A 20,000-nucleotide genomic window follows, 5' to 3' on the forward strand; every position below is an offset into this window, starting at 1 on the left:
TTTTCTTTTTGTTAGTCTTCCATTCTTGCCTCGTTCTTGTGATTAATTATATGGTGGGTGATTCCTTTCTCTCTCTCTCTCTCTCTCTCTCTCTCTCTCTCTCTCTCTCTCTCTCTCTCTCTCTCTCTCTCTCTCTCTCTCTCTCTCATTCAGGGATTAAACTGTACACGTTGCTCCATTCTAGTATTTTTTTCGTTTTCTTTCTTTTTTTAACTATTTTTTTTCCATTTTTTCCTTCCTTTCATTTTTCCGTTTCAGCAGTAGTGATGGCTCCTGTGCTGTTGGTCTGTCGTGTGGTTTTTCTCTCCCTTCCTCTTGTTCCGGCTTTCAATATTGCAAGGATTATTTCATTTTGGTTGTGTTTCTCTATTTTTATTCCATGAGAGAGAGAGAGAGAGAGAGAGAGAGAGAGAGAGAGAGAGAGAGAGAGAGAGAGAGAGAGAGAGAGAGAGAGAGAGAGAGAGATATATATATATATATTAGCTGTATTTTTTCGTCCCTTTTCTTTTACTTTTTACTTTATTTCTTTTCTATTTTGCAAACGAGGAGATATTTTTCAACTCTCTCTCTCTCTCTCTCTCTCTCTCTCTCTCTCTCTCTCTCTCTCTCTCTCTCTCTCTCTCCATGGCAATTTCAGTTCCTTTGTCTTCCCTCTCCCATAGTTTTAATCTCCTTTTCTGCAGTTCAAGACCACTTTCTTTCCTCTCCTCAGAAAATGTAGCATTCGTCCTTCCTCCTCCTCCTCCTCCTCCTCCTCCTCCTAGTCCTACCCGTCCTCCTTCCACGCTCATGACCGCAAATAAGAGACCTAGCACACGCACACACACACACACACACACACACACACACACACACACACACACACACACACACACACACACACACACACACACACACACACACACACACACACACACACACACACACACACACACACACACACACACAGGTAAGCGTTTTCTAATTACTCCTGCAGCACCTTCATGAGTTGTTCTATACAGGTGAATAGACAGACAGGTTGAATGGCACTATGTTAAGGAACCGTGTCTCTCTCTCTCTCTCTCTCTCTCTCTCTCTCTCTCTCTCTCTCTCTCTCTCTCTCTCTCTCTCTCTCTCTCTCTCTCTCTCTCTCTCTCTCTCTCTCTCTCTCTCTCTCTCAAAGAATTAAAAGATGAAGGAAAGAAAATATTGGAGGAAAGAATAGAGATCCAAGGTCGAGAGAGAGAGAGAGAGAGAGAGAGAGAGAGAGAGAGAGAGAGAGAGAGAGAGAGAGAGAGAGAGAGAGAGAGAGAGAGAGAGAGAGAGAGAGAGAGAGAGAGAGAGAGAGAGAGAGAGAGAGAGAGAGAGAGAGAGAGAGAGAGAGAGAGAGAGAGAGAGAGAGAGAGACACGGTTCCTGGAGGGTGTCCAGCGAAGGACTGAGGACTCACCAGGCCACCAAGCAGACACAAAAGCGAGCCAAGGCAAAAGTGTGTGAGTACTGCTCACGGAAAGGACACACTTCTGCTACTTGCCACGCCAGAACTGACGATTTACGTCAAGAGCGTCTCCTACAGCGGCTCCTTACGGTGGAAAGACACACAGCCACACCCTTCCCACCTGCAGCGCCTCAGCCCGCCCACCCCCTCACTTCATTTCAGTCCTTGCCACAACCTCGCCCACTCCTTCCTCAGCCTGGTATCTGGAATCAGAACCAGGGGCGGCAGTGGACCACTCCTCTTCACCAGTACCAGCAGTCGGCCGCGGACCCTAACCACCACCTCGGACTAGCAGGCCTCGCTCACTACCATCCCTCACCATGGTACAGCCAGCTTGCCCCCGCCGCCAACTAAAGGTCGTCTCTAGCAACGTCCGTGGTCTCCGGACTAACCTTGCAGACTTATACCACAACTGTGTGCAACGACACAATGCAGACGTTGTTGTGGTGACCGAGACATGGCTGAACAGTGAGGTGGAGCCCACGTATGGCAGGATGCAGGGCTTCACCCACTGGGTGAGGAGGGACCGACAGGAGCGAACAGGAGGTGGAGTGGCTGTCTGCTTCAAGGAAGGAATGCAGGCCCAGCTACTCGACATAGACACGCCTCCAATGATGGAGATGATGTACTTCCGAGTAATGCTGGCAGACCGCTCAGCCCTCCTGCTGTGTGCCCTGTATCGCCCCCCGCGACAAGGGCCTGACTCACTCTTGTACCTGACTGAGACCTTAGACAACCTGATGATGGCACACAGCTGCAGCCACGTGCTGATTGTGGGGGATCTCAATCACCACCTGGAAAGAGACGCCTACGAGAATCTCCTGAGGTGCAGGGTCTGACAGATCATGTCACCTTCCCCACACATGAACGAGGAGGGACATTAGACCCTGTCATCTCAGACTACCAGGAAGACAAGCTTCAGTGTCATCAGCTGGGGCTCGTGGGCAGCTCTGACCATCACGCTGTACTGACACAGCTGGAAGTGGGCGTGGCTCAGGACGAGGCCACCACCCGCACCATCTGGCTGTGGAACAAAGCAGACTGGGCTTCCTGCGCCGCGACCTGACCCACACCCCATGGGCCACTCTGCTACAGGGAGGAGCAGAGAGTGAAGCACTTGCACTCACCTCTCACCTTCTCGCCCTCCAGAGACGCCACGTCCCACACAGGGAATACACCACCAGATCGACGGATCAGCCATGGTTTGGCTACCGTTGCCGTGTTGCTGCCGAGGCAAAGTATGCTGCCTGGCTCCGCTACAAGAGGAACCCGACTCGGCGCAACAAGGACCTGCACAGGGCTGCATGCAGGAGGATGGTGGTAACCAGCAAGTGGGCCTTAAAAAAGTGGGAGGAAAGCCTGCGCCGGAAACTGTGTGGCACTGGCGTAGGAAACAAAACTTGGTGGTCTCTTGTTAAGGACAAACAAGGAACTGGCCACCAAGAATCCATCCCTCCCTCAGCAAGCAGGACGGTACTGTCGCCACCAGCAGTAAGGAGAGGGCACAGTTGCTGGCTTCCTTGTTTGCTGGAAAAATGAAGGTCGGAATCCACAGCAGCCACCGCCTCAGCTGGTCCAGCAATGTGAGAAGACTGTCACCATGGTGGAGGTGACGCATCAGCAGGTGAAGCGATTATTGCGGGGCTGGACACACAGAAAGCCACCGGCCCTGATGACATCAGCCCGCACCTGCTGAAGCGATGCTCCCAGGAACTGGCTGCCCCTCTCACCCAAGTCTTCACAACTTGTGTACGGGAAAACGTCTGGCCTTCAGTGTGGAAGGAGGCTCGAGTAGTTCCTGTACACAAAAAGCTCCAGGACGGACCCAAAAACTACAGACCCATATCCCTGTTGTCAGTGGTGGGTAAAGTGTTTGAGAGGGTCGTGGCAGAGGTGGTGTGTAGCCATCTCAAGGACAATGCCCTCCTCTCAGACCAACAGTTTGGGTTCAGACCTGGAAGGTCAACCTCCGACCTAATGATGCTTCTCACCAGGCATTGGCAGGACGCCCTCGACGACGGCAAGGACACTATAGTGGTTGCTTTGGACATAGCAGGAGCTTTTGATAAAGTATGGCACAACGGATTACTAGAAAAGCTTCGTGCTAAAGGCATCCAGGGTGGCTTGCTACGACTCTTGGGAAATTACCTGCAGGACAGAAGCCTCAAGGTGGTTGTCAACGGGCAAACATCTGAGTCCCTGCCTGTGGAGGCATCAGTGCCACAGGGTTCAATTCTTGGCCCACTCCTGTGGAATATCTACGTGGATGATCTTCTCCAGCTACTGCCAGGAGTCATGGCCTATGCTGATGACTGCACCCTCTCCTATACCTATCCACGCCAGGACAGTGGGCGGGCTGCTGAGGCCATCAATCAGCAGCTACGAGTGATAAAGGAGTGGGGTGCTCGCTGGCAAGTGACATTCGCGCCGGAGAAGACACAAGCAATGGTTGTCTCTCGGTCCCCAGCCGCCATGGCAGCAATGGCAGGAAAGTTGTCTTTTGGCGCTGCTGCTCTCCCACTCCAAGATGACGTCAAGATACTTGGAGTGGAGGTGGATCGAGGGCTGAGGTTTGACAGGCATGTCAAAACCATTGCCAAGAAAGCCTCTCACAGGATCTCCGCTCTCAGAAGGATCGCCAGTTTCCTCGACAGGAAGGGAGACTGCTGCTGTACAAGGCACAGGTGCGGCCCCACCTTGAATACGCAGCTCTCTCCTGGATGTCCTGTGCCGCCACACACAGAAGGAGACTGGACAGCATCCAACGCCGCGCCATACGGCTAGTAGATGCTGCACTACCACCTCACCCAGAGCCTGAGCGTCCCCTTGATTCACTGGAACACCGCAGAGACGTGGCGGCGATCGTAGTGTTCCATAAGGCACAGGTGCAAAGAGTGCCACATCTGGCAGGGCTGCGTCATCCTCTAAGAGTCACCGCACGGAGCACGAGAACGGTGCTCAATGGTGGTGACGCCGTAGAGGTGCCGCGATCCCACGGGTGTCAGCATCAACGCACCTTCGCAGGACGCGTCTCCAGGATGTGGAACTTGTTCACGGCCGCGGTGCCTCACGTCCAGGAGATGAACACACACAGTGTCAAACTGATGGCACATAAGTGGAGACAGACACTGCCAACTCCTCTGACACTCTTTGTGACGTGACACTCAGTGTAGTGCAGTGCGTGAATAGTGCTAGTGAAGTGAAACGAATAGTGCTCCATTTACATGCTGACCATCTTGTATATTATCTATTTTTAAGTCTTGTAAATATTGTAGAGAAATAGATTGTAGTACCCTTAGAATAGGTAGCACACGACAGTGCGCCTTTGGGTACATGTTCCTTTGTATTAAGTTTTGTTTAAATAAAAAAAAAAAAAAAAAGAGAGAGAGAGAGAGAGAGAGAGAGAGATACACACACACACACACACACACACACACACACACACACACACACACACACACACACACACACACACACACACACACACACACACACACACACACACACACACACACACACACACACACACAAGGGCAGAGAGACAGACGAGACACTGGCCAGACTGGGAATTAAGGAAGGATTGTAGTTAAGAAGGACGTGACGTGACAAGAGAAAGAGAGAGACAGACAGAGTTGCAAGGAATTTTTGGTGCATGGAATTCACTTGGACAAAAATGACTTACAGAAATGATAACAGGAACAATGGTGAAGGATGGGTGAATGTATGAGAATAGCTACTTAAATCGTGGTGATGATATAGACAAGCATCGAGTGAAGTATATCAAAAGGAAGTAGAAAAATAAGTAGGTACAGAAAGAAATTAGGAAAAGTAACTAAATAAGAGTGAGAAGGTAAAGTAATGATAAAGAAGATAATTATGACGAAACAACTGGAAAAGATAAGAAGTAGAATAAGAAAAACAGGTAAAAAGAATCATAATGTTGAGATTAATAAGAATAACACAAATATGATCAGAAATTAAGATAAGAAAAACGAAATTAATGAAAAGAATAACAAATAAAAATAAAGAAGAAAAAACGGGAGGGAAACAGCAACAATAATTCAAACCATGCTAAACTTGATCACAAAATAATGAAAACAATAAAAAAACATGAACAGAAAATAAAAATAAAAAGACTGGAAGAAAAAAACTAAAAAAAAAAAAAAAAAATTGTCAACATAAAATAAAAAAAAAAAAAAAACGCTGAAAGAAAAGACTTGAAAATATGAATAATGAACACAAATCATTTTCAAAGCAAAAAAAAAAAAAAAAAATAGACAAAGCTGAAACAAAAAACGTAAAAAAAAAAGTATCTCGCGAATCAGACAAATGAGTCACACACACACACACACACACACACACACACACACACACACACACACACACACACACACACATACAATAAAATAACAGCAGGGGAGTAAATTACATTCCTGCCACGCTCTGTTAAATGAAGGGAGGAAATATTGCAAACTTCAGCTTTAAAAATAATAGCCAACAAAGTGGGAGATGATTGGGAGATAAAGAGATATTAAGAAGATAAGTGGGAGATCAGATGATTGAGAGATAAAGTGGTGGATAGAGGAGCTAAGTAAATGTAGGAATTAAATGAAGGGGAAATTATCAAGTATTAATGATAAACGACCGAGAAATTGCGAGATAAAGAGATAGATGGAAGGGAAGAAAAGGAGATAAATGGGAGATAAGGAGATGATTGAGGATAAAGTGATAGACAGAGAAGATAAATAAATAAAGGAGTTAAATGAAGGGGAAATGATCAAGCAGCCGATAAATTGCGAGATAAAGAGATAGGTGGAAAACAAGGAGATAAGTGGGAGATTAACAGATGATTGAAAGATAATGTGGTGGATAGAAGAGATAAATAAACGAAAGGGAAATTAAATGAAGGGGAAATTATTAAGTATTCTTGATTCACGTTATTGTCTTGCAAGTGAATTGAAAGAAAAAAAGGATAAAAGTAACATATAATAAACAGATTAACAATAAATAAGAGGAGAGGTAAAGAGGTGAATAATGCGGATACTTAAGAGTACTAACTTAACCCCTTCATTGCTGGGACACATTTTTACCTTGAAATTTGTGTACGATTAGGCCATTTTATTGACATTAGGAAGGGTCTATGGAGCTCAGAAGATTAACGGCCTCAGTCTTTACTATTTTAACCTCTTCCTAATTTTTACCTGGATATTTGTGTACGATTAGGCCATCTTATTGACATTAGGAAGGGTCTATGGAGCTCAGAAGATTAATAGCCACAGTCTTCACTGTTTTAACCCCTTCCATACTAGGACTCATTTTTACCTGGATATTTGTGTACGATTAAGCCATTTTATTGACATTAGGAAGAGTCTATGGAGGTCAGAAGATTAATGGCCACAGTCTTCATTATTTTCATCCCTCCAGTACTAGGACACATTATTACCTGGATATTTGTGTACGATTAGGCCATTTTATTGACATTAGGAAGGGTCTATGGAGCTCAGAAGATTAATGGCCACAGTCTTCACTATCTTAATCTCCCCCATAAGTTTCTGAAGCTGTATAAAATCACCAGATAGTAAGCAGAATGTATGGAAACACGGCATGGTACACAAGCTGTTAATAAAGAGAAATTAATCAAACTTTTCAGACTCAACTATCAAACGAATAAATTGAAAGAGACAAAAGATTAAGTATAAAATAGAAATAAACACATGAACATCTAAATTAAAGGACGAACTATTAAAAAAATCGTAAAAAATACAAATGAATCAACACGGCAGCACAAACTGAACACAAAACAGAGACGCGTACATAAAGAGACGAACAGACATGACAGACACAGAAATGGACGCATGAACAGTGATACAGATTAATTAACAGCATTACAGGTACAATGGCGTCTGTCTGTCTTTCTGTCTGTCACGATAAACCAATGTCCGTCTGTCCGTCTGTCTATCACTTTAAGTCGAGTCTGCGCGTGGGAGAATGTGTTGTATTGGTTAAGATTGACATAAATTGATGGATTGGAAGGAAGGAACCGAGATCATATGGCGCCGTGCTGGATTTTTGATAGTGAGAGGGAAAAATTGTAATGGGAGAGTGAGGGAGAGTCCTATCAGGGAGTGGGAGAGAATTGTATTGTGAGTGAGTTGCATTAATGAGATTGTGAGTTTTATTGGGAAGAAAAGAGATTTATATAGACGGAAAGTGAGAGTTGAGAGAGAGGAGAGGTTTACCAAGGAAGGATGAAAATAACTAGAAGAGGCACTTCTTGAGAGAGAGAGAGAGAGAGAGAGAGAGAGAGAGAGAGAGAGAGAGAGAGAGAGAGAGAGAGAGAGAGAGAGAGAGAGAGAGAGAGAGAGAGAGAGAGAGAAACTATTATTAGGAGAGCAAGATTTGTTATAAAGAGAAACGTTAATTGAAAATGTTGAAGTCAAACAATTGTAAAACTGTAACTAACAAACTTGATTCACACATTTCTATTCTCTTTTTCAAACCTTTTCCTGCGTAGGCGACTTCCTCATCTCTCCAATTTTCCTCTAGTACTCTTCCCTTCACCCACTCGTCCCTCGCTACACACGCAACACTTTCTGATTTACGATTTTTTCTTCTCTCTGACATTTCATTTTCCACGCTAATTTGAATTCTGCCGAGATCTGCTTTTTTTTTTTTTTTTTTTGCTCTCTCTCTGTCTTTCCTTCCCATTTACTCTTTTTTTCCACTTTTTCTCTTCTTTTCATTCTCACCACTTCTTTATTTCACTTCCTCCTTATCATCTTTACTCTTATGTGGTTCCCTCTTTTCTTAACCCCTTCAGTACCATGACGTGTTTCCATAGTCATTCTGGTTACTATTTGGTGATTTCATACAGCTTCAGAAACTTATGTGTGGGATTAGAGTAGTGAAGACTGTGGCCATTAATCTTCTGACCTCCATAGACCCTTCCTTATGTAAATGAAATGGTCTAATCGTACACAAATCTCAAGGTAAAAATGTGTCCCAGTACTGAAGTGGTTAACCTGTCCATTTCTACCTAACACTGTCTCTCTTTCTTTCCTACTCATTTATTTTCAACTTTTCCTCTTCTTTATATTCTTACCTTCACTTCCCTTTGATTTCCTCCTCATTCTTCACTCTTTCCTATTCTCCTCACTTTTATGCTCTTTCCTCTCCTCCTTAACCTATCCATTGCTATCCATTATTCTCTTTCTCTTTCACATTCATTTATTATACATTTTTTTTCCTCTTCATACTTAACACAACTTTATTTCATTTCCCATTATCATTTACCATATTCTATTTCCTTTATTTCTGTGTGCCTTCCTTTCTTCACAGACTTATCTATTGCTATCTAACACTGTCTCTCTTTTTCTTCTCATTCATTTATTCTCCACTTTTCCTCTTCTTTTCAAACTTATTACTGCTTTATTTCATCTCCTTCCTATTTTCTATGATGTTATATTATCTCTCCTTCTGCGCATTTTCCTCCTTTCTCTAAGTTGCTCTCCAAAACTGTCTCTCTTTTTCTTTCCTACTTATTTATTGTCCACTTTTATTCTTCTTTCTTATACTTATTACTGCTTTACTTCATCTCCTTCCTATCTCTTTTGTTTTCTCTTCTCTTCACTCCTATGTGCTTTCCTCTTTCCCTAGCCTCTCCATTGCTATCCAAACCTTCCTCATTTTATTCTATTACCTTCTCCCTATTCCCATTCGTATCCCTCTCACCCTTTCCTTTCCACCCTCTCCCCTACACTATTCCTCCAGAACCATCCCATTTCTCCCTTGCCACTCTCCTATTTTTCCCTTTACATCCTCCCTATCTCCTATTTTTCCTTTTTATTCCTCTGAACTCCATTTCCTTCCCTACTGAGTCACGTTTCTCCCCACGTCACCCTTCCCAAAAGCCCAAACTGCTACTTAGGACTCGAACAGATGGCGCCCTTCGAGACACGCGGGATGGCATTCACTTATCGAGTCTTCCGCTGACGTCAGAGGTTGCGGGGAATAGTGTTGTAAAGAGAGCAAGGGCAGATTTCTCTCTCTCTCTCTCTCTCTCTCTCTCTCTCTCTCTCTCTCTCTCTCTCTCTCTCTCTCTCTATGTGCAATTAACTTTATATCTTTCACATCAAATTTTGTCTATGAAATGAACGTACTGATAAAACAATCAACTATAACAGAGCACAAAATGGTTCGACAACTTTACACACACACACACACACACACACACACACACACACACACACTCTCTCTCTCTCTCTCTCTCTCTCTCTCTCTCTCTCTCTCTCTCTCAGTCAGACCCTATTAACAGAACCAGCCGCTAATTAATGACCATTCATCGCCATTACCACAAAAATTACCCTGATTGTTCTGGCGGGAAACTCAAATAATTGCCTTTTTTTGGCCCAAACTTTCCCTCTCCAGCATTGCAATTTTTCTCATAGCAATTAAAGTCTTCATTTATCTCGGCACGTTCATAAACTCGATCTAAATGACGTGGTTGTTTTTATATCTATCTATTTTTTTTTTTTTTTTTTTTTTGCTTGAGTATTTCACTTCTTTCTTATTTCTTGGTTTAATTCTTTTCTTTTTATTTTGATCATTTTGGTGTTTTTATCAACTTTTTTGTTGGGCGGGGGAGGGGAGGGGAGGAGATGGGGTGCCTTGATTTAAGTAACTTTTTTTTTCTATTAATGATTATCTTTATTATTTATTTTAATACCATGTGGGCTTATCACGGGAATTTATGGGCTAAAGGAGATACTTTCTATGGGGATACCTCCTATTTTCTTTTTGTCTAAGATCAATTCACGTTTTCCTTTCAATGTTAAGGTTGATTTTTTTCTATTTTGTTTTTTTTATATTCCTTGTTATTTTCTTTTATTTTCTGTGACTTACCTTTAGTTTAATTGTATCCTAGTGTACCTGTTTGCTCTCATCTTTAATACCTGTCCATTTGCGCTAATCTGTTTGTATGTTTGCACACACACACACACACACACACACACACACACACACTCTCTCTCTCTCTCTCTCTCTCTCTCTCTCTCACATTTGTCACGTCTCCCCCCGCCCCTTCCAGTCTCCCTCCCGCGTTCCTCTCTCCTCGTGGCTTCGTTAACGACCACAACAAGCTAATCGCCTCACGTGTTTGGGCGACACACAACACATGCAGGCGATTCTCACGCTCACCACTCACAGCGAACCCCCTCTCCTCTCACTTTCACCTTTCATTCTCACGCCAGCCCATCATGCAAGCCTTACTCTCATCCATTTCACTCTTATTTTAACCTGAGTCTCGTATTAACATCTTTTCATTACTGCTTATTCTTGTTTGTTGGTTTTTACCTATCTTTTCATCGTAATTGTGCTTTTTCATTTCTTTTTTCTTCATTTTTTTTTATCTAACGCAATGTCATTTCAGCTTTTTTTTTTTCTCATGCTGCCTTTAGCTTCATTATAGCGCCTCACTCATATCCTTCATTCTGACTAGTTTTTTTTTTCTTTATTTTACTTCTATTTCATCCGACCTCAATACATTTCCTCATTCTTTACTCTCATCCTAAACAATATCCTTTTCCTATCCACCATAACACCTTCCTCTTACTCATTCTATTGTTATCCATCTTACTCCTCACTGCAACTAATTCATTTTTTGCTCCTTTTTCATCCTACGTCTTCGCATTTTCCCATTCTTCACTCTCACACTAACCTAACACCCTTTTTTATGATCTATTCCCACCTCAGCTCCACCATAACACCTTCCTCTTACTCATTCTAGCGTTTTCCGTCTTATTTTTTACTCTAACTAGTTCATTTTTCACTCCTCTTTCATTCTACGTCATTGTATCCTTAATTCTTTTACTGTCAACCCAACCTGACACCATTTTCTTCTTCTATTTTAAGCTCAACCTCACCATAACACCTCTCTCTCTCTCTCTCTCTCTCTCTCTCTCTCTCTCTCTCTCTCTCTCTCTCTCCAACACGTGCGGGTCACAATATGGTCTGCATCTCTTACCTTTCCTTGGACAAATGACGGGTGATGATTGGCTCCTTCCCCACCATTACGCCCCACGCTCCTTCCATCGGTAGCGCCCATTTTCTGCGTTATTAGGTCACGGAATTCACCTTTGGTCCCCCCTTGACTAACCCTATTCTGCCCCTTCATTTCCCTCTATTTTTCTCATCTCTTTGTTATTTTATTTTCCTTTTTGTGTTTTTTTCTTCTTGGTTTGATACAGTTAATGGGTGGAATAGTTAATTAGTTTCCTATCTTCATATTTATTTTTTGTGTTTTTTTCTTTTCTTTTCTGTCTCTCTCTCTCTCTCTCTCTCTTCCAATGTTCTCCTCTACTCCTTCATTTGCTTCTCTTATATTTTATGTTTATACCATGTGGGCTTTTTTCACGGGAATTTATGGTCATGGGCTAAAGGGGGTACTTTTTGTGGTACCTCTATCTCAAAGCCCACCCGCTAGGAAACCGTTGCCCCGAGTGAGGAAGCCCAACCTACACTCAAACCGTGGACAGGATTCGAACCCGTGCGCTTGGAGACCCCTCGGACCCCAAATCACACATGGTTCCACTGTACCACTGTACCACTTTGTCGTTCATGTTCTGATATTCCTTTTCTCTCTTCTCCTCTCTTTTCCTTTTCTCTCCTTTCCTCTATTCTCCTCTTATATCTTCTTTCCTCCCCTCTCTTCTCTCCCTCTCACAGCCTACACGTCTTCACTCTCCCCTCTCTTCACTCCCTCAACAAAACACTCGTGGGCAGGAGATGAATGACCAACACTCGCTTCTATTGTGTTTAAAATTCTCCCTTTGACTTAAGTCCTCTGTTCTCCTGACAGTCTAATACAATCCAGCAAGTGTTTGATTCCCAGCAGATCAGAGAACTCGATACCTTCACTGCTACGTGGCAAGTCTCTGTTTAATGCCAGAATACCCTCAGACACTTTTTTTTTTTTTTTTTTTTTTTTAGTAATAATTGTGGTGCTACTTATCAAGATGTTCACTCCCTCATGGTGACTCTGTTTTTAATGTTTTTTTTTCTGGTTCTATTTGCGTTGCTATTTACTGATATGATTTTCACTATTGTGGTAAACCTGTCAATCCCTAAACACTATCATATATATATTTTTTGGTACTATTTGTGATGTTTACTTATTATCTAGTTGGAATTTTGCTCCTTCTACGTCTTTTCTTAATTTCAAATAATTCTTACACTCTGAAATATCTTTAGTTACTCACCGCGATGTTACACTCTGTAGGAATTCATTACGTCTTTAACAGTGTTGCCATGGTGAGCTACAATGAGAGTTAGGGGTTTATGTTTGTGTTACTCGACTGTTGACCTCCACTGTATCGCTTTCCAATTATCGAGTCTAACAACGGTAATGCAAACACCAATTCCCGCGTAGCATTTTCGCCATGGAATTAAGTGTCTATTCTTAGCGAGCGACACAGTATAGTTTTCTGGTCGTCAAGTTTAACAGTAATGCAAACACCAATACCTACGCTGTATCTTCTCTGTGTAATTGGAAGTTTATTCTTAGCACTCACCGACATTCTAAGTTCAATCATCAACGCTAACAACTTTAATGAAAACACCAAATTTTTTATGTCTTATTTTCTCCATGGAGTTAAATACTTATTCTTAGCACTGACTAAAACTGTACCGCGTCCCATTACCACCAGTCAGTCTCTGTGTTGCCTCGTGGCGTTAAACATTTTCTCTCAACACAGCCACGCTCCTGAAATTAATCTAATCATCTTAACACAACTAACTAATTACGTGATCGAAACCCTCGTGAAATTGAATGCCTCATAAAAACAAGCAATTATCATCAAAGTTAGATTTACATTACGTCTTCATTATCATACTCCTCATTACGAACCTTAATTCAATTCCCAACATTCATTATTATCTTTATTTTTAGCTGCATCCGTAAGAGTATTTGTTCTAGCTTTGATATAATTGTACAAAGAAGAAACATGAATCCTTTGCGTCTTTCTCCTAATTATTTCGTAACTAATCCATAACTAATTTGAAGTTCTTTCTCTGTTGATCTTACTTCAAGCACAAATTATTTTTTATGTTCTCTTCTTTCTATTTCCCTCAACGGGTCTTTATCCTCTATTCTATTCAAGTTTTCATTATTTTCTAGCTGTCTTCTCTCTTCACTCTTTAGCTTATTTCTCTTTCCTTCTTCTTCTACTTTTCCTTCTTTCTTCTACTCACTACTTCTCTTCCTCATTTATCGCCAGTTAAGCATTTCTCTACATTCCATTACAATACATCTATCTCCTCTCCTTTCCTGTACTCAAAATTCCCTTTCCTTCATCCTAATCAACTCTTTTCTTCTACCAATCCTTTGCATATCTCCCTCCCTCCCAATCTTTTTCAACTCGTCTCTTCCACTGCTCTCTGGCCGTTAATTACTCGTCAAACTACAAAAATTACACACATTAACCTGACTCCATTAATCATTATCACCTGGAAATTACCTTTACCTAACTAATTACACTGGGAAACATTTTAACTGATGAACTAAACTCCCTGCATCCAGAAATAACTTTGTGCGTGTACTTGATTGATATGCATAAAAATGAACATAAGTAGCATTATTAATATGAGAGAGAGAGAGAGAGAGAGAGAGAGAGAGAGAGAGAGAGAGAGAGAGAGAGAGAGAGAGAGAGAGAGAGAGAGAGAGAGAGAGAGAGAGAGAGAGAGAGAGAGAGAGAGAGAGAGAGAGAGAGAGAGAGAGAGAGAGAGAGAGAGAGAAAATATCCAGTCTAGCATAACCTCCATAAATATCAACAAACACCACCCATTACCTCACCTGCCTCATATAAATCACAGGTAAGCCGATAATCAATCACGCCTGAATAGAAATCGGAGACAGTAAAAATAGTGATCACATTATTTCACTCTCAAGAAAGGCAAGGTTGATAGTGATGCCTCTTCCGGGAAATATAAGATTACAGTTTAGATCTTTATACGACGAAAGACACACACACGAGAGAACACAAAAGAAGAACAAATACTACCATACCGTTCCTGTCTCTGATGTGGTTTCAATAACATCTCCTTTAACCCCTTCAGTCCTGAGACACATTTTTACCTTGAGATTTGCGTACGATTAGACCATTTTATTGACATTAGGAAGGGTCTATGGGGCTCAGAACATTAATGGCCACAGTCTTCACTATTTTAATCCCCTACATAAGTTTCTGAAGCTGTTTAAAATCACCACATAGTAAGCAGAATGTATATGGAAACGCGTCATGGTACTCAAGGGGTTAAATCTTAGATGGCAAGATAGAAGGGAAACACAACCACGAGAGAATATAAAGGAAGAACAAATTGCAGCAACTTACCTCTTGTCTCTTTCGGGTTTAGATAATATTACATTTCAAATTTTAGACAAGGAGACAGGGGAAGGTAAACACGAAGGAATACAAAGAAAGAACAAAGAGAAGACGCGTACCTTTTCTCCCTCGCCGGGATTTGTAGGGCAGAGCGTCACAGCGTCTCCCAACACACCACTGGAAAGAAATAAGTCTCCTTCAATTGTTTTTCAAGGTTGTTTGTTCGTCTTTCATACTTCATTTGCTATACAACAAACTCATTTTCTCTCTTTTTCTCATCATCGTCATATTATTGTTATCACTACAGTTCTACTATTTTTTTGTCATTACTACCAGTGCTATGACTTTCTCTCTCTCTCTCTCTCTCTCTCTCTCTCTCTCTCTCTCTCTCTCTCTCTCTCTCTCTCTCTCTCTCTCTCTCTCTCTCTCTCTCTCTCTCTCTCTCTCTCTCTCTCTCTCTCTCTCTCTCTCTCTCTCTCTCTCTCTCTCTCTCTCTCTCTCTCTCTCTCTCTCTCTCTCTCTCTCTCTCTCTCTCTCTCTCTCTCTCTCTCTCTCTCTCTCTCTCTCTCTCTCACACACACACACAAGCCAGAGGACCGGGGTTCGATTCCCCGGCCGGGTGGAGATATTTGGGTGTGTCTCCTTTCACGTGTAGCCCCTGTTCACCTAGCAGTGAGTAGGTACGGGATGTAAATCGAGGAGTTGTGACCTTGTTGTCCCGGTGTGTGGTGTGTGCCTGGTCTCAGACCTATCCTAAGATCGGAAATAATGAGCTCTGAGCTCGTTCCGTAGGGTAACGTCTGGCTGTCTTGTCAGACTCTGCAGCAGATCAAACAGTGAAACACACACACACACACACACACACACACACACACACACACACACACACACACACACACACACACACACACACACACACACACACAATCAAAACACTTTTCACGACACAGAGCAGAAAAGAGATCAAGCAATACAAACACATCAATATTCAGTTCCTGCCGCTCATCTCACTTCACATCGCTGCAAACTCACTAATCCCCGTGAGACCTGACACGGGCGGGCAGCAGATCAGCGCAAACTTTGACCTCTTTCCCCTAGCCTTCCAAAACTCTGACCTTTCTTTTTTTTTCCACCTTCCTTTCCCTGTCTCAAGTTAAAGCATCAAATTTCACGAGAATGCAGGAAGTTGTTGATCTTCATCTTCTTCTTCTTCTTCTTCTTCTTCTTCTTCTTCTTCTTCTTCTTCTTTGCCTATTTTTTTTCTTCGTGTTTTTCTTCTTCCGTAACCTTGTTTCATTTTTATTGTTCTTGTTTTTCCTTTCTTTGTTTTTGCTTTGTTTTTGTGTGTTTTTATTATTTTTTTTCACTTGATGCATTGGTTAATTCAGTGTAGATGAGGGAGTATAGGAAAGGTGACTCTCTCTCTCTCTCTCTCTCTCTCTCTCTCTCTCTCTCTCTCTCTCTCTCTCTCTCTCTCTCTCTCTCTCTCTCTCTCTCTCTCTCTCTCTCTCTCTCTCTCTCTCTCTCTCTCTCTCTCTCTCTCTCTCTCTCTCTCTCTCTCTCTCTCTCTCTCTCTCTCTCTCTCTCTCTCTCTCAAATTTCTCTGCTTTTCATTTCTTTATTCCTGTATTCATCTCATTTTTTTTAAGAGAAGGACAATAAACGAGCTATTTTTCCCTTAATTAATCGTTACTCTCTTGGTCACGGCTGTAAACGCGAAATAAACTACGAAATAAACAGCCAACACTAAATATTTCACCATTCCAACTTGATACGATCCGTGGGAATGCGCTTATTTCATTAAACATTCCCTCGTAAATCCCTTGAATGTTTCTGTTCCATCCATCTCACAGCGGTCTGAGTGGCGAAGTGGTGTTAGACGAGAGAAGTTTGCACCGTTCGCCAGACTCATCTTAACTCAATGCCCATCGCTCAATGCTCACTCACTCACACACCACTCACGACACTCCAAGGCTGGTATTCTGAAACGCCTTACCTTCTCACTACGACAGTTTTCTAAGGCCACGGAGACAACCAGCCGAGTTTTCAAGACAGTTTCTCCTTTTAATCTCTTCAATACTGAAACACATTTTTACCTTGAGATTTGTGTGCGATTAGACCATTTTATTGACATTAGGAAGGGTCTATGGAGGTCAGAAGATTAATGGCCTAAGTCTTCACTATTTCAATCCCCCACATGAGTTTCTGAAGCTGTACAAAATAAAAAAATAATAAAGAGAATGATTATGGAAACGCGTCATGGAATTCAAAAGGTTAATAAACTAGAAACCTTGCCAATCTATCACCAGAAGCATAAAAATACCCTTAAGAATATGAGTATCTTTAACTGGAGCCTTTGGAAAGCAGTGATGGTGAGAGAGCAAAGGGCCCAAGAGTCACAATACTGCCACATCACAATACTCATCACAGTTCAACGCATTACTCATCACACTGTACCAAATTTGCACACATTTTAGCACCCATCTACACACGACACTCTACACTCTATCGTTCATCACACTCTATCGCTCATCACACTCATCACTTTCACCTTCCTCCACCTTCCACGCGTGTCTGAAGCATTTAATTACTTCCACACAGTGTTCAGATGACGAAACTTGCAAATACTGATGCTGTTACTCGTATCACCCCCCTCTCTCTCTCTCTCTCTCTCTCTCTCTCTCTCTCTCTCTCTCTCTCTCTCTCTCTCTCTCTCTCTCTCTCTCTCTCTCTCTCTCTCTCTCTCTCTCTCTCTCTCTCTCTCTCTCTCTCTCTCTCTCTCTCTCTCTCTCTATGTTTGCACTTTTAATTCTTTACTTTTTATTTATTTTTTTTCATCAAATTTTGTAATTTATGAAATGTTTTACGGCTGTCTCTTTAAATCATCTTTATTTCCAACATATCTTTCTATTCTCTTCTATTTTTCCTTCTTATTTCTCTACAAACTACATATATATTTCTTTTGCTCCTTTTAATATTGTTTTCATCGTGTCTATTGTATTTCCAAGAGAGAGAGAGAGAGAGAGATAGCAGTATTACCTAATCTCATCCCAATTAACCTGAACAGCACACACTCAGCACCTGCCATTAATACCTGTTCTTACCTGGCCTTCTCTAATTACCTCCAGGTACGCGGGTATGCATCCCACGAACCTTTCTCAGTCTTAAGAATTACATTAATATATCGGGTTGGATTATTTATTCTCTCTTTTTTATCACTGCTTCTGCCTCGTTTTTCCTTCTGTTTCTGTGTATCAAGGTCTGTTTTTCTGCTCTCTCTCTCTCTCTCTCTCTCTCTCTCTCTCTCTCTCTCTCTCTCTCTCTCTCTCTCTCTCTCTCTCTCTCTCTCTCTCTCTCTCTCTCTCTCTCTCTCTCTCTCTCTCTCATCTTCTCTGTTCTGTTATCTTGTTCAAGGGTCTTTCTTTTCTCTCTCTTTTCTGGCGCTATGAAGACACCCCCTACCACCACCACCACCACCACCACCACCACCATGACCTTCACTGCTTTTAACACCCCTTCCCCCCACCCACCTGCTCTTCCTCCTCTCCCTCCTCTCCCTCCTCTTGCTCCTCTTTTTTTGTCTTACGCCATATCGTTTTCCTCCCACTTCTTCTTCGTCTTCCTCTTCTTATTTTTACTTTGCTTCTTCTTCTCCTTTTACTTGTTTTCTTGTTGTTGTTAGTGTTGTTGTTGTTGTTGTTGTTGTTGTTGGTTGTGGTGGTGGTGGTGGTGTTATGGTGTTATTGTTCATGTTTTATCAATTTTGTGGGTCTTTGTTGTTATTGTTGTTGTTGTTGTTGTTGTTGTTGTTGTTGTTGTTGTTGTTGTTGTTTCTTCCTTGTTCCTGATTTTGGTCATTTTTGTTGATCTTATTTTTCCTGTTCAGTAAGTGATGTTGTTCTTGTTCTTGTCTCTCTTCTCGTTTTTATTCGTTTTCTTGTTCATTTTTTGTAACGTTTTGTCCATTTTCTTTCGCTTCTTTCTTCTTTCTTCTTCTTCTTCTTCTTCTTCTTCTTCTTCTTCTTCTTCTTCTTCTTCTTCTTCTTTTTTCTTCTTCCTCTTCTTCTTTTCTTCTTCTCTTCATTCTCTTTACGTTCTCTCTCTCTCTCTCTCTCTCTCTCTCTCTCTCTCTCTCTCTCTCTCTCTCTCTCTCTCTCTCTCTCTCTCTCTCTCTCTCTCTCTCTCTCTCTCTCTCTCTCTCTCTCTCTCTCTCTCTCTCTCTCTCTCTCTCTCTCTCTCTCTCTCTCTCTCTCTCTCTCTCTCTCTGAATAAGGATACCGTTTTCTTCATCTTTTTTTTCCTATTTCTCTTCCTCTTTCCTCTCTTCCTCTTATTCGTCCTTATTCTCATCTTTTTTCTTCTTCTTTCACCTACTCCTCCTCCTCCTCCTCCTCCTCCTCCCCTCCAGCTTCATCCTAAATCCAATCCCTCATCTTGTGATCCTAAACATACTCCTACTTCTCTTCTTCCTCTTCCTCCTCCTTCCTCGCCTCCTCCCCTTTCTCCTCCTCCTAATCTTCCTCTTCTTCCTTTTTAACCCCTTCTTTTCTCTTCATTCATAGGGAAAGTAAGGTACACACACACACACACACACACACACACACACACACACACACACACACACACACACACACACACACACACACACCTTCCCAAGCCACTATCAATCCGCACTTTTCCTCTATCATCCAGTACACCAAAAAACATTATCTTCTATTTGCTTTCATTCTCTTCTACTTTCTTTCTACATTCGTTTCTACGTTCTTGTCATTGTTTTCTACTTCTGCAGTCTTTTTATTCTACTTTTACTTTCCTTTTCTTTTATTATTGCTCTTCTTTCCTTCTACCATAACCTTCATACTCATTCGTCAGGCCACTTCGATAAAAACAGCAAGGTGTACTGTAGTGTGTGTGTCTGTGTACCTCACTGTAACTTAAGACATTTGCTCCATAATTTTGGCTATTTCTCTACCATTCTTTAAGGGAACCAGCACATCAAATGGACCTTTTTTTATATTTTGTTGCCCTTGGTTGATTTCCCCTCCTACATAAAAAAAAAAAAACTCAACTTAACCCCCATTCTCTCTTTCTCCCAAACAGAATCCTGCTACTAGGAATCTGGCTCTTCTCGGTCCTGTTCTGCGCAAT

The 20,000-nt window shown here is 42.1% G+C and overlaps 1 protein-coding gene across 9 annotated transcripts in view; it reads left to right on the forward strand.

Moving 5' to 3' along the window:
• The window catches only part of LOC123511149 (prostaglandin E2 receptor EP4 subtype-like), a 224,362-nt gene that overhangs the window by 166,599 nt on the left and 37,763 nt on the right, over positions 1 to 20,000 (forward strand). For all 9 annotated transcript variants that reach the window (XM_045266787.1, XM_045266780.1, XM_045266779.1 and 6 more), the window contains one exon: positions 19,953 to 20,000. This exon is cut by the window's right edge and continues 173 nt beyond it. In XM_045266787.1, coding sequence (XP_045122722.1) covers positions 19,953 to 20,000 — 48 coding nt within the window. The remainder of the gene's footprint in view (positions 1 to 19,952) is intronic.

The sequence above is a fragment of the Portunus trituberculatus genome, chromosome 31, assembly GCF_017591435.1.
Source record: "Portunus trituberculatus isolate SZX2019 chromosome 31, ASM1759143v1, whole genome shotgun sequence".
NCBI lineage: Eukaryota > Metazoa > Arthropoda > Malacostraca > Decapoda > Portunidae > Portunus > Portunus trituberculatus.